The sequence below is a fragment of the Homalodisca vitripennis genome, chromosome 3, assembly GCF_021130785.1.
Source record: "Homalodisca vitripennis isolate AUS2020 chromosome 3, UT_GWSS_2.1, whole genome shotgun sequence".
NCBI lineage: Eukaryota > Metazoa > Arthropoda > Insecta > Hemiptera > Cicadellidae > Homalodisca > Homalodisca vitripennis.
The window spans coordinates 78,184,597-78,199,137 of NC_060209.1; the positions used below are offsets into that span (position 1 = coordinate 78,184,597).

At 37.3% G+C, this 14,541-nt stretch overlaps 1 protein-coding gene across 3 annotated transcripts in view; it reads left to right on the forward strand.

Annotated features, from left to right (window-relative positions):
• The window catches only part of LOC124357080 (pro-neuregulin-2, membrane-bound isoform-like), a 56,455-nt gene that overhangs the window by 10,560 nt on the left and 31,354 nt on the right, over nucleotides 1–14,541 (forward strand). For all 3 annotated transcript variants that reach the window (XM_046808500.1, XM_046808498.1, XM_046808499.1), the window contains exon 2: nucleotides 10,984–11,132. In XM_046808500.1, the coding sequence (XP_046664456.1) occupies nucleotides 10,984–11,132 (149 nt within the window). The remainder of the gene's footprint in view (nucleotides 1–10,983; nucleotides 11,133–14,541) is intronic.

Genomic DNA, 14,541 nt, shown 5'->3' on the forward strand with positions numbered 1-14,541 from the left:
AACGTCGTAATAACATTTCTTAACTTCCCAGTTAGGAATGAAAGTTCAGCATAGGAAGAGTTATTGTACCACCATCATGAAGACGAGCTCAATCCAAGTTCAAGACAGGATTTTAATTCTTGAAAAGTGCCTCTATTTGGCACTCAAACTAACAGCTATTTCAATCATTTGTGCCAACTAGCGCACGCTATACCACATCACATCCACATGCGTGTGAGCGAAGTGAACTAAATCTGTAATTCAATCGGCGGCAATCCTGCAAGTCAGGCAACTACTAGTGAGGCGATGTCAGCCTTGATGGCAAAGTTTACGATGTTTATTTTAAAATTAAAACAGTTTTTACAGTTGATAAGGTTAACAACCGTAGGCCACTTGAGATGCAACTTGAGCGACAGATCAGCTCTTTGCGTTTATTGAAAATTCTGGTCGAAACCCAATAACTTGTACTTCAAGTGAATTCCGTGGTACTTTTAGATAACAATTTACTGTAATAAATAATAGCTGCTAATAATTGGAGTAATGCGTTAAACAAGTTACCTTTGAGTTACAAATAGCTAACTGCGCGCGGCATGTCTAACAAACAAGGAATTTTGAAAATGAGCCAGAGCGTATTACTCTCTCAGTTACGTTGAAATACAGGAAGGTGAAGTGTGGTCTCCGACCTTATCATTTAGAATACGGGTTATGTTAAGCATCTTTTGATTGTAAACAATGTGAAGATGGTTCTCCACAGTAAGGCAAAGATATATTACCCAGCAAGGGTCACTTCTGGCTAATTTATACCTTCCAGTTCAACCCAGAACTGAATACAGCAAAAACCGATGTGTCACTTAAATCTGGGCAACCTTATGGATGTCCGGGAGCGGCACATCACTAATCGCAAATGTTGAGATTCTGGGGTTCATGGGCAATTCGATAGGTCTAGTCTACCGTGGGAGATGACTGTTGGAGTAGGTGGGGTTTGTTCCCTAACCTCAGAGGTTCTTGCAGCCTCAACAAGGGTATGTCACCCCCTGCCTACTTTGACTGGAGAGGCTGGTTCAGAGCTGGCCTCTTTCTTCCGGAGGGACATGACTTTGAGATATAGTGCCCTTATTCTTCCTCATGGATCTCGATAAGAGACGGCCCCTACTCCCTAATCTTACCCATCCTGGATAATATTCTGTCACTCCGGAAGCAGCGCAAAGGTTCTTACAGGACTAAGTGCAATTTACAAGCTTCTTGTTCTAAGAGAACAACAAGAAATTTAATTTCGCCAGCAATTTCGTCAACATGATCAACCGGAAGAAATTTTTTCTCCTAGGATAAGGAAGTCTGTGAAGTTGTCTGCGCTGCTTTCGGAGTAACCGGATATTCAGCATGGGCTTGGTTTGAGTACTTGGTTGGGCCGCTCTTGACGAGAACCCATGTTACAGCTATAATGAGGAGGTATAGTGTATTTTATCACAGCCATGCCACCTCGGAAGAAGAGGGGCTTTTTTTGGATTCAGTCTCTACCAGTTAATGCAAGGAAGGGAAAGTTCTCCATGACAGTTTGGCGTACTAGAACTTTCAACGTGAAGATATCCTTGCCCTCTCAAACCAACATCTTCCGCAGTGAGCTAGACCCACTGATCAAGTTATTATGTCACTTCTGGATATCCAGTGTTGCCCAGACGTGACACTATCGCCTTCGCTGTAACCGCCTAGTGTAGGTTCTGCTGGCAGTTATTAACTGTTCAATGCAATAGAATTCTACAAAACAAAAGTTCATGTTAAATTTCATACTATTGTACAAGAATAATAAGATATTATGAGACCCCTTAGAAATAATAAAGGAAAATAACTTCAACAAGAATTGGCTATCGAAAATCTGACATCATTTTATACCAATGTAGACAAAACATCTTAATTAAAACCCTAATTGCTGACCACTGCAATTACTGCTCTATTAGTATGTCAAACGTACAATTTCATTAGCCGACAACCAACGTGAAAACTGTTTTAGATTCGCGTATTATTTACATAAGTGGCCTCATACGTTGGCATTTTAGACTTTTTACCTACTTTAGTCTCCATATATAGAATGTTTTGTACGTTTTTAGTTACTTTTCAAAAAGATTCTACTTATTTCGATCAACAGCTATAGCACAGCTTCCGTAACATTCAACCATACCTTAACATTTCATGACCCCTTGAGTATGCAACCTCCCCAATTACAAATAATTTTCCACTTGCTACATATGTTTGAATGTTGCGCTATTCACCCAAAATTAATTTTTTAACAAGTTTGTTTTAGGTCTGATATTTGCAAAGTTAAGCTTGGCCTAATCACCTCAAATTAGTGACACATATATTACGCTAAGGGAATTTGCAATTAATACATTCTCATACCTAGGCTGTTTCCCCATTTTCTTTATATAATTTAGTACATAGCATGTTTATTTATATTTATGATTATGGTTGGTTTTACACAGCGCTTATAAATAAGAGTATGTATATTTTCTAAGGTTAATGTATTTTACAGATAACAAGAATTCTATAAAGAGAAACGTTGCTTTAAAGAAACTGAGCTCTAATTCTGACTCACATACGAAAGAATAATTATAGTAACAGCTCTGTTCCCCACCCCTATTTGTATTTAAGTATCGTAAGATCAACTTATCAAAGATGAAACATTTTTTTCCTTAGAGACTAACTAATGAAGTAGGGAAAGTTACGTAGTACTTAAAATTGATTTAATTTATTTAAACGTAGAGGGAAAACTATTCATTAACTTACCGAACACTATGACATGAGAGTCAAAAAATATTAAAAAAGTTTATCACCAATAACATATGCAAAATACTAAATAGTAAACTAAAAGCAATATTACGTTACTTATGTCAATTTAATCAATAAAGTAAAGAAACAAATAGAAATGCAACTTAATTTTAAATTCACACCGGGCAAAAGTGATTCATACGTTAAAAACGAAACTCATTTGTTCGAATTATAAACCTCTGTCCTATGCAAAAGTTTTTTTAAACAAACAAAAACTAAAGATCTCATTATTTTAATATAGATTAAAAAAAAGATTGATATAATATAGAAATAATTTGGAATAGTTATGGTAAAAATAATGGAACGTTTCCCTATTAAAAATGTAACTATTAAGTCTAAGTACTGGTAAGGTCGCAGCTCTCTAACAGAGAGGTCATAGGTTCCGTGGATGTCAATAAAAGCCCAACGCTGGTTCGGAATCGTTTGGCCGTAAAAACGTTAAACGTGATCGATTTTAAATGTCATTAGTATAGAAAGCTCCCACTCAAAAAATATACTTTGAAATTTTACTTTGCTTAAATAAAAAAACACGCAATGAAATATATAGTTTACATTTCTAACTAGAATAATTAATGTAAATTGGAAAATAATTGTGCTGCCAGTTAGGATGCGTTTACAATGGCGAGTAAAATTGTGTGAGAACTCACGCAGCTGCTGCCGCATAATGTTAACAAGGATAAATAGTGTTTGTTTATCTCGAGTATTTTGCGACAATACTTCACTTGACACTGAATGTTGCGACAGTCAGTAAAAACTCTATTTATACACAGCAGTAAAATCTATGCACTGTTCATGATTGAATTTAAGTTTCCGACTTGATGTCCAAGTTCTCGTAGACTGTCCGTCACCACCAGTCGCGACACCGCTTTTAATACGGATTGGAATTGAAACACAGTACAGTGTTGCTGTCGTTTTTGCTGTCGTTTTACTGTCCGTCAACACCAGTCGCGACACCGCTTGTGATACGGATTAAATTTTTAACACAGCACAGATTTACTGTCCGTCAACACCAGTCGCGACACCGCTTGTGATACGGATTAAATTTTTAACACAGCACAGATTTACTGTCCGTCAACACCAGTTGCGACACCGCTTGTGATACGGATTTAAATTTTTAACACAGCACAGATTTACTGTCCGTCAACACCAGTCGCGACACCGCTTGTGATACGGATTAAATTTTTAACACAGCACAGATTTACTGTCCGTCAACACCAGTCGCGACACCGCTTGTGATACGGATTAAATTTTTAACACAGCACAGATTTACTGTCCGTCAACACCAGTTGCGACACCGCTTGTGATACGGATTAAATTTTTAACACAGCACAGTTTTGCTGTCCGTCAACACCAGTCGCGACACCGCCTGTGATACGGATTAAATTTTTAACACAGCACAGATTTACTGTCCGTCAACACCAGTCGTGACACCGCTTGTGATACGGATTAAATTTTTAACACAGCACAGATTTACTGTCCGTCAACACCAGTCGCGCCACACCGCTTGTGATACGGATTAAATTTTTAACACAGCACAGATTTACTGTCCGTCAACACCAGTCGCGACACCGCTTGTGATACGGATTAAATTTTTAACACAGCACAGATTTACTGTCCGTCAACACCAGTCGCTTGATCAGCACAGTCGCGACACCGCTTGTGATACGGATTAAATTTTTAACACAGCACAGATTTACTGTCCGAAACTGCTCTTCAATTCTTGAGTACAACTGTCTGACGCTGGATGCAACAGCGCTCTCTAGAGCGTTGCGTCCGTGTAGAATAGTAATTTTTATTGTCGGACACAAAACTTGCGCAACTTCTTGCCAATGTAAAAGCAGAATAAGGATGGCGTAGATTGAAATCATATCGTTGCCCTTTTTATCAGTATTGTCAATCTTGTACTGTACGGACTCTCCTACTTATTGCGTTTTATAAGCTTCTCGTACAGACTAGTGGCTCATTAGTACAAGCAAAATAAATCCAAAATCTTCTCCATTTTGAAAATTTAATAATTATCTTTACACCAGACTGAGCATGTAACTGTATTCGTGGGACTGTAATAATTATGTGGACATTTGGCCATAAACTTCTTAGTAAAATATATCTGCAATCAAGTGGTACACTTATTTAATCTATTTTTCAATGGCAAATTAATAAGTAAATGTATATTTTAAGTTTTATTTGTCCCACGATAATTTTGCAAATTCTCTGTCAGTTTTAATACATTTACCTCTCCCTTACTAAATGAGTGATAATTACAGCACTATCACAGATTAGCAGTCAATACATTTATTTTTAAAACAAGATCAACGCATACTGTAGTAGGATCTAGAGCATACCGCTCGTAACACAGCTGTGTACTGATTGGTCGTGTGAATTACTGAAGGCGCAAGGAGACCGCACCGCTACAGGAATGGTGTCGTTGCGAGCGTACATTCCAGGATTCATCCATCGTGTTGGGAGTGTAGTGTATCTCAACGGTGAAGGAATTATTCTAATTATATGCTAAGCAAGTAGCAATGGTTGGATTTCATTTACATTTTTATTGGAAATATTTTAACAATCCACCTTAAACGGAAACTAAAAATGTAATTAAAACAATTTTAAACTATTTAAACCCCTAAATTAGATTTTTGTGCCTAAAATAATAACAATTTTATAAAAAAGTATGCCCTGCAGTACTTTTATGAATAATGGTTTTTTTTTGTTTTCACTAATGTAATCATTTTGTGGAGCTCTCCCTCCAAAGCGCAATTCTAATTAACACGTTTCCGCGATGTTTTTATATAACACATAATACATTTTAGTTACACAAGCTTACATAGAGACTTTATAATATAAACAATTGCACGTTAACTTCTACTATTTTTCTCTAAGGTGATAAACATAATTCATCTGATGATTATATTTTATGGTACATTTTAGAAAGACGATGTGTATCTTAAAAAGGAGCTTTATAATAGTGGACTTAACCACGTAACTTCGTACCGGGTAGGCTATAACCTGTTATCTTGTTAATATTGTGTGCAATTATAATATAAAGAATATTTCCATTGCTAATTACTAACAACGAATCCATTTTAGAATCGAGAATAAGTTTTTCCCCCGTTTTCTTTTCATCATGTCATTACATCATCTAATACGCGTTATATAATGGTTGAGATTACATTGAGGCATTTCTCAAGTGTACGCTAGGTTACGCACAGGTAACCAGTGACATTGTGGGGTATGTTTGTAGAATACCCATGTATGAGGTCTCTTGCATGAAAAACGTGGTTCAATAATTTAATTCTTGTAATTAATGTAATAATACTTTTCCCTTCAATTTACCTAAGAATTTATCGATACTTGTTATTATGGCCTGTTAGAATAATCATACTCTAACAGAGTAACAGAGGGTTCTTGTAAGCTGCAACTCTCCCTTTTATTTTCATCTTGGTCTGATATCCATATTATTAGTCATACTATTGCACTTTGAAAGTCATAGCATGGTTTTTGACCAAGAACCTACACGTTTTAAATGGTTAGGAACACCTACAAGATTTTGGACCATCGCCAATGGTAGGCAGGCGTGATAGATTTGCGTCACTATTACTTCGGCGACGGATGCCAAAATCACCAGATGCGTGATGTAAGTGTTACCTTGCAGAAGGCGTGGCCGAAATTGAATCAGCGTATGACGCGCAGGAAAGGATTTAGGGAGCCAAATTCCTATTACTAAGGTATGGAAGAGTTTAATTGAAAATGTGATGAACCTCTGAAAAAAATATATTGTGTAAAACCAGACGATAAGAGACCGATGATTTATCGTGTGGCATTAGGTAAACTGGTGTATAATCATTGGTTTCAATTATTAATTTTGGGAAGCCTTGCCTCTGATTCAGTTATTAAGATGAAATATGGGTTTTTGAAACTTCTGAAAATAAGGCAGGTCGTTTTCTGTAGAATAGGGAAATGGGTTTCATTAAACACAGGTTAGGTTTATTTTGGAGACAAATTGTAAAAGACTATCTTAACAGTAAAAGATGCCTTATCAGATAAGAATAGAGATGTTAACAATAGTAGCCAAAAGGAGTAGCCAATTTTATCATATTTCATTAAAATAAAGTGAATTCATTAGCCAACAAGCGACATTTAAAGTTGTTAAATGGACTGCTTGTAATAGTGTGGACTACAAAACATTGTAAATGCTACAAAACTTCAGTTCTGCTACAAAATATTCATCAATGAGCTATGGATTGGGCTTACAACATTCATCGCTCATATTCATGGATCTCTCCACATTTGTCTTTTTAAACCTTTTCCAAACACGTCACTCTTCCTAATTTATATTACATTCCATCCATCTTGGTGATTTGGTTTGTTGCCTTTATCTACAGAAGAAAATTGCCTTTTGCTTTTTTTATCCAGTTCTATGAAGGGGTTTTTAATTCTTTAAAAACTAGCTAATAGAAAAAAAAGCCGGTGGCAAGTAAACCACTACGTTCATACTGGGTATAAATGTACATGGAGTTTATTGGAGTCTGATACAAGTGATTTTACCCTTTTATGTTAACCATAGTTGAGATCATTAAAAACACTATTTTTAGTTCATGAATAAAACGAATTTCCTTGCATTACGTGGAAGACGAGGGTCCATAAGATTACAGAGCTATGTGTTAGGAGTTTGTGTTGCAACATACGCTGATGTATCTATTCCCATGATAGTATATGTTTCTTTCCGAAATCAGTTGATTTTGCTCGTAGTACCTCATTTTTGCATGCTATTCCATGCATTTACTTACACTACTAATACAATATCACACTTCCTCAATTTATTTCATATTCTACCAGTCTAGGATTAATGATCCAACGAGAAAAGTGTTGTGCGTGTGTGTGTGTGTGTGTGTGTGTGTGTGTGTGTGTGTGTGTGTGTGTGTGTGTGTTTTGTGTTTTTTGGCACCTATTCCATCACCACCAGTGGCAGTCTGATAAAGTTGAAGGTTCAATTCATTTCGGTTTGAAAAAGTGCCCTGTTCAAGAAAGCAACATGATGTTCTTACCCAAAAGTGGATTTACGGTAAAATGAACATTAATTAAAATTATTGCTTCTCACAACTCTGACTTCAATACAACTTTTCATATTTATATGAAAGCCCGTAATGGCTGTGCAACTTCCATTAATGTTTCTCTTCAACAAGGCGTTTTCTACGTCTTGCAACTGGCAGATTTATTGAAAGCCACATTTAAAAAAGGTTACATTAGAATGTGGAAAACTATCGCCAGATTAATATTGTGTCCCTTTTGATAAATATTGAAAACATTATTTTAAAATATTCTCTTTAATAATATTGAGACATTAATTAATTAATCTCTTAATGAACTTGTATTCATTACATAGAAAAAAACAACATGCACTTGCCTCGATGTCGTTATTGCAATATTCCCAAATATTAAATTGGTAGTAAAAAGAGCATAGATGTTTTTCTGAATCTTAATAATTCTTTAACTGTGTACACTAAGTGATCTCGTTGAATCTGTAGACCAAGAAAGAAATTAGAGAATTTTATTTCGTCTGGTGGAAGAGCTACAGGTTACGAACGAAACCATGATGTGGACGTTAATAGAGTGATATTAACAACACATATTTAAATATCCTAATTCCTCCACTCTTAAACCTTGCAAGTTCTAAGTACGCGATGTTGTGATGAGTTAGAGTGTTGATTTTCCCATATTAGGAGATTGACGTAACATTGTTAGAACTGCCAACTATCTCTGGATTTTTAAACCTAAGACGCAGAGAATAATATTACTTATCCTTTGAATGGCCAGATCTGATAAACGTATTATGTTAAGTCATTGTTAGCCTATATTGATGAACATTAAAGTTTTTTAAGCTCAAGTGGATAGAATTTTCTGCTTTTAAACTTCATAAAGTTTGCTAAAAAATACAGCCTCATACCAAAGGCTTTTAGGGTTGTACCCATGGGCCAATTTATGCACGCCCTGCGTATTTCGCCAATAGTATAGTTTGATATATATTATAGCATTCTGAAAAGGAGCTACTCATATATACATAAAAAATCTGAATATTTTTATCAAATTTTACGGTATTTTATTCAATGATAACATTCATATAACAAGAGCTCACTGGGCCGTTATGGTTCTTCGGACGAGTAGATCTGCTGCAGGAGTTAAGTACAAGATTCCACTCTGAAGACTTTGAAAGACGAGGACCATGGAATTTATCATTCCCTTGTTTGCTGATCTCCCTAAGTGGACGGGAAGTCGCTGGTCGGTAAGATCATAGAGATGTTACCGTGTGAATCGACAGTTCTGTCAACTACACTATAATAAAATTGTTGGTTGAGCGACAGCGAAACCTACCACTTGAGGGACTGGAACAATTGTATTCGTCTATCTGCCTCTCTGTCCACACGATCTTAAAGGCCGGTATCGACAGTGCGAGGCTGCTCGCTGCCAATGCCTCGTGCCATCTGCCTCAGGGTGAGCTCTTCAGCTAGCAGCTAGGTTGTAACCACGAATGCTCACTTCGAGCACGCGAACCACCCGCATTCGTAGTGAAGACAGTCAAGACAATATGGTTTTTTTTTCTAGAAATGCGCAAGTATCTGCCGCTGCTTTTATTGTGATGGCGACGATTATTAGGAAAAAACGACAGAAAAAGTGACGTAAACCCCGTTGGTGGGTAAAAAAATTTGAAATCGGTTCGAATATGGGAACAGACTCCTAGAAGACGTGAGGTTCGTTGAAGACGTGCCAAATTTCTTGCGAATGTCCAAGCAAGATTTTGAACATTTAATTACATTGATAGAGCCTGCCGTGAAGAAACTTGACACGTACATGCGAAGTGCTATTACCACCAAGGAAAGATTAGCTGTTACTCTGAGATTCTTAGCTACTGGAGACTCATTTACAAGTTTGCAATACCTCTTTCGTATATCCAAACAACGAATATCTGTGATTATTCCAGAAGTATGTGATCCATACATACAAACATACCTGATCCTGTAACTTGACTTTTCTTTTCCCTTGACCTTTCACGTCGGTAAGACCCCAACAGAGACGTCATCTTCTTTTTTAAGATCTTTCACCGAAACATTCATTGACTGCTATATTTCGCGCCACAAGTCTTCTCTCTTGTTTTTATTATAATATTTAGGGTGCTTCGAGTCCTACAGTAAACGTTTGTCTGATAATTTCATGATTATCCATAATGACAGTGTCGAGGTTCGTTGGTTTGCAGTACAGAATTGTGTCTTGTATGGTGCGAGGCAGACAGCGCAGGTATCCACTTGACGCACAGCTCGGAGCGAGGCACCTTTGAGCACTGCTCTAAAACCGACAAGCACACAGCTCACCTCACATTGTGCGACGGGAACACCTCATAGCGAGCAACCCCGGTATCCACAGTCCGAGGCAAAGCTGAGCATTCGCCACGAGGCATTGGCAGCGAGCAGCCTCGCACTGTCGATACCGGCCTAAAAACTAACTGATCTTCAGGCACTAAATTTTGCATTAGGCTTCATTTCTCAAAATGCAACACTGAGTTCGATGATAGTTTATGTCACTCCATGTTATTTAAATGAGAGTTAGCGAATATTTTATATTGATCTTATGAGTAAGCATGATAGCAACGGGAAAGTAGCCGGTCAAACAAATAAAATAAATAAAACAAACTGAATAAAAGTATATATGAGATTTTGACGTGTGACAACTAATATTAACACATGTAGCATAATTAACCCAAACACATACAACGTAATATTATGGAGACTTGGTGTATAGCATATAGTAAACGTAAAGTATGCAGATTATTAATACTTAAAACACTGCTCCGATTTAATGAACACACATCTGAATATATCATGGGGCTACATTTATTTGTACACGCTAAATTGTGTATGAACATTTATTTCTACGTAGACTAGAAGAAATTCTGTGTTGGTGCATGTACAACAGTGGAATTTGGCTAAGCGTCATTGAAGTGTATTACTCACTGGTCCGACACAATATCCTATTGTCTGCGGTTGGATGTAAAAAATGTCTGTACTGTATGATTGTCTACCTCAAGAATGAAATTAGCTGTAGAATTGAAACATTGCATGAAACCTCGGCGAAGCCTGTTTCACGACCCGTGGTGTGGCAAGTTCTGATGTCAGCAATTGTCTGTTGCAGGAAGAGGTCCTCGTTGCTGATCCCCCGAGTGCGTGTAGAGGACGCTGGTCGTTACGAGTGCAGAGCAATCAGCGTGAGAGGCGAGAGTATGGCGACCTACGCCGTGGTCACCGTCCACCCCGTCAAACCTTCCCAAGGCACAGACAACAGTAAGTCAACCACATTTTATCGTCGTTAGTTGGTTTAAAATATTTCAAACATTATTAAAAATAACAAAGAAAATATAATTTGTAATTTTATCAAGACTTGTATACCCGCTTCATTGAAGAAACAGTGTGGGTTGCCTTAATATTAGAAATTTTTTTAAAACTGTGTGAAAAATCACTTCAAAAATAAGTATTAGCTAGCAGAACTCGTACATAGGGATGCAAATATTAGAACATGCCTCTCTATACGTTTTACCCGTTGTCATGGCTTAAAGTACAATTCTCTCAGATCTCTTCACATCTTGTGATTTCAAATTAAACCTTTGCCAGATTGTTCAAAACTATTGTTCGATTACACTTTTCTGTAGCCGGGCCTGTCTTGAAATCAATTAGGACTGTGTCCAAAATCCAAAATATCTACCAATGGTAGCAAAGGGCGTGAATGGGGTAGTACTAGCGTCGCCACATGAATGAAGAGTGTAGGCCGCCATCTTTGGCACCTTATCTGGCCCAACAAATGACGCATGAACACCTTTTTACAACGTCTGGACTTCCTCCCACTGCGATGGCTTCCAGCCACGTCGGGCGACACCAATAGGTAGACTTCTCGTTTTGTAACTGTTCCATTATTTCGTTCGCAAGAAGGCTAATTTTACCATTAGTAGTTTGATATTTGTCTATAATCGTTTTTTTAACACGTCCATATGTAGATCCAAGTGCAATTAATTTGATCTTCTAAATGCACCAAAATCAACAGTGCGTGATGGATATTATTTGCCTCGCGATTCTTAGTTCGATTATAGGCACTGAGAGTATTTCAATTAAAAACATATAATTCGAATTCAATCCCCTCGACACATTTTTAGGCAGTGTCTTTAGAGTCTAGAAACACTTAGATAAAGTCATCTGATGTTCGCAAAATCTGCAGATGGTCAATTTTTACGAACCAATTTAAGGAGTCTTTTCAATTCTTCTACCAACTAAAATTCAGACCGAACTAAGTGAAATGTTTCTGATTTAATATAAAATTGGTACAACTTCTTAGTTATTAACATAAAAATCCAATTTCAAATTTTTCATTTCAAAGCACAATGGTGTCTTATTACAGTGTTCTGCATTCAAAAAGTGCCTTATACGATATCCAACACAACCAGATCTTGGTATTCTTCTTCAGTCACTCCACCACTGTTCTGTCGGCGAAGGTGGCACTGTAAAACAGTAGCTCGCTTCGCTCGCCTCCTCTCCGACAATAGAATGAGTGGGAACTGACAATGACGTGCCGGAACCATCGGACCCTATCCTTGTTAATGTACCTACATTTGTTCTCGCCACAGAACACGTTGACAACATTATCGCCATCGTCATATTCCCTGCAGTCTACGCTTTTTTTAAACATCTGTGATTGGTGATGAAGAAATATGAGCCTGTATTTTAGTTAGTAATAAATTATAACTAACAAAGCGATTACTTCCTTTGTTTCTATTGTTTGAGATCTTTCATGCAGCTTACTTCGTTCTCCTACAGCTGGTATTGTCTTTGTGTAGTTGTTTAAAATTTAAAATTACCAATCTCTCTTTTCATCTGGTAACTAATTTACTTGTATTGTGTTACGTATTGTGTTTAGTTTCGAATGTTGCAGCCTAACCCCAATATGATATTTCAATTATAAATGTAATGATTCATCTCTCAACCAGCAAACCCGCCCTAATTTTAACGAGATACTGAGTAAAAAAACATATATTTTTTCGTATTTTCATGTATTTTTTGATGTTATAATAGTGTTAGTCGTTTAGGATCTAATTAAATATTAATTGGCATTCTATAAAAGGTTTTTATAATTAAAGTCACAAGCCTCACAGGAAAATACCATTACTATTTTATAAATGTATTAAAACTTAATTTAAGATACCATCGTTATTGTCTTGAAAGTCGCATAAAGCAAAAAAAGCGCTAAGAAATTCACAAATGTATCGTTCGTGAATATAAATAAAATTGGTTAAACATTTGAAGGTTTAGCTAAAACTTCTCTTTATACTGTTACGCAAACATTAGTTACCACAGTAACTTATTATTACTCTGGGAATTAGCTTAAGAACTATCCACATAAAGTGTACCGAACAACTCAGTACAACTTGTTCCACGTAATGTGTGCTCTTGTTATTGACATATTCCAGTTTTGGAGTAGCTTATTTAACGCGTATTCAATGAATAGAAGTACTTCATTTTTATGTCCTTTAAGAAGTTTGTAGTAATGTATGGATTTATTTTTGTCTTGTTGACATAAAATTTCTAGTTTCTGCAACATTCCTGCGTGATAACATGTTGGAAACTTATTCGAGGATCCAGTGATGCAATCTAAAAACACTGTTAGCACCAAAAAATCTATCTACCGTGCATCCCAATCCACTAAACTACGGTACATATACATTAATTTTTAGTTCATTATACCATAATATCAATGCTCTCAATTTTATTGATGCCCCAGCTCTTCCAATTTATTGGCGGCGTGTTTCTGATGATCTTTTTGATTGTTCAACTTAAACTTAGTCTTGTTAATCACTAAATTCAACATTTTGCTAAATAGTAATGAATACTGTTATATTTATCTAAATGACGAGTTTGTCAAGCTATCTCCTCTGTTCTATCACCACAAAGAAGTGGCGCAGTAGGAAACATCAGATCGGCGAACGGCCGCGCTAAACCCCTAGCCTAGGCCGGTCAGCCAACTGGCTCGAGCCTTCTGGGCCACGGCCAACCTGACTCATCTATGCGTTATATCATCCGCAGACACGGGAAATTTTAAATTTTTTACCGGCACTAAGGAGATATGGATGCGATGAAACACTAGTGACCACCGACGCCGAGCGCCGGTACGTTGAAAGATCAGGGTCGTCCAAAAATAGCGTAGCCCGACTCTTCATTACCAGACCAACGACCTTAGCAGGTGTGCTTCTATGGCAGTCTTCCTAGTCTGATGTCTACTGTGTCTCTATGCTCAACAACCGAAGTAGGTGTGCCTCTATGGCAGACTTCCTAGTCTGATGTCTACTGTGTCTCTGTGATCAACAACCGAAGTACGTTTGCCTCTATGGCAGACTTCCTAGTCTGATGTCTACTGTGCATCTGTAGTGTGATGTGTACTGTGCATCTATGCTCAACAACCAAAGCAGGTTGTGCTTCTATGGCAGTCTTCCTAGTCTGATGTCTACTGTGTCTCTATGCTCAACAACCGAAGTAGGTGTGCCTCTATGGCAGACTTCCTAGTCTGATGTCTACTGTGTCTCTGTGATCAACAACCGAAGTACGTGTGCCTCTATGGCAGACTTCCTAGTCTGATGTCTACTGTGCATCTGTAGTGTGATGTGTACTGTGCATCTATGCTCAACAACCAAAGCAGGTTGTGCTTCTATGG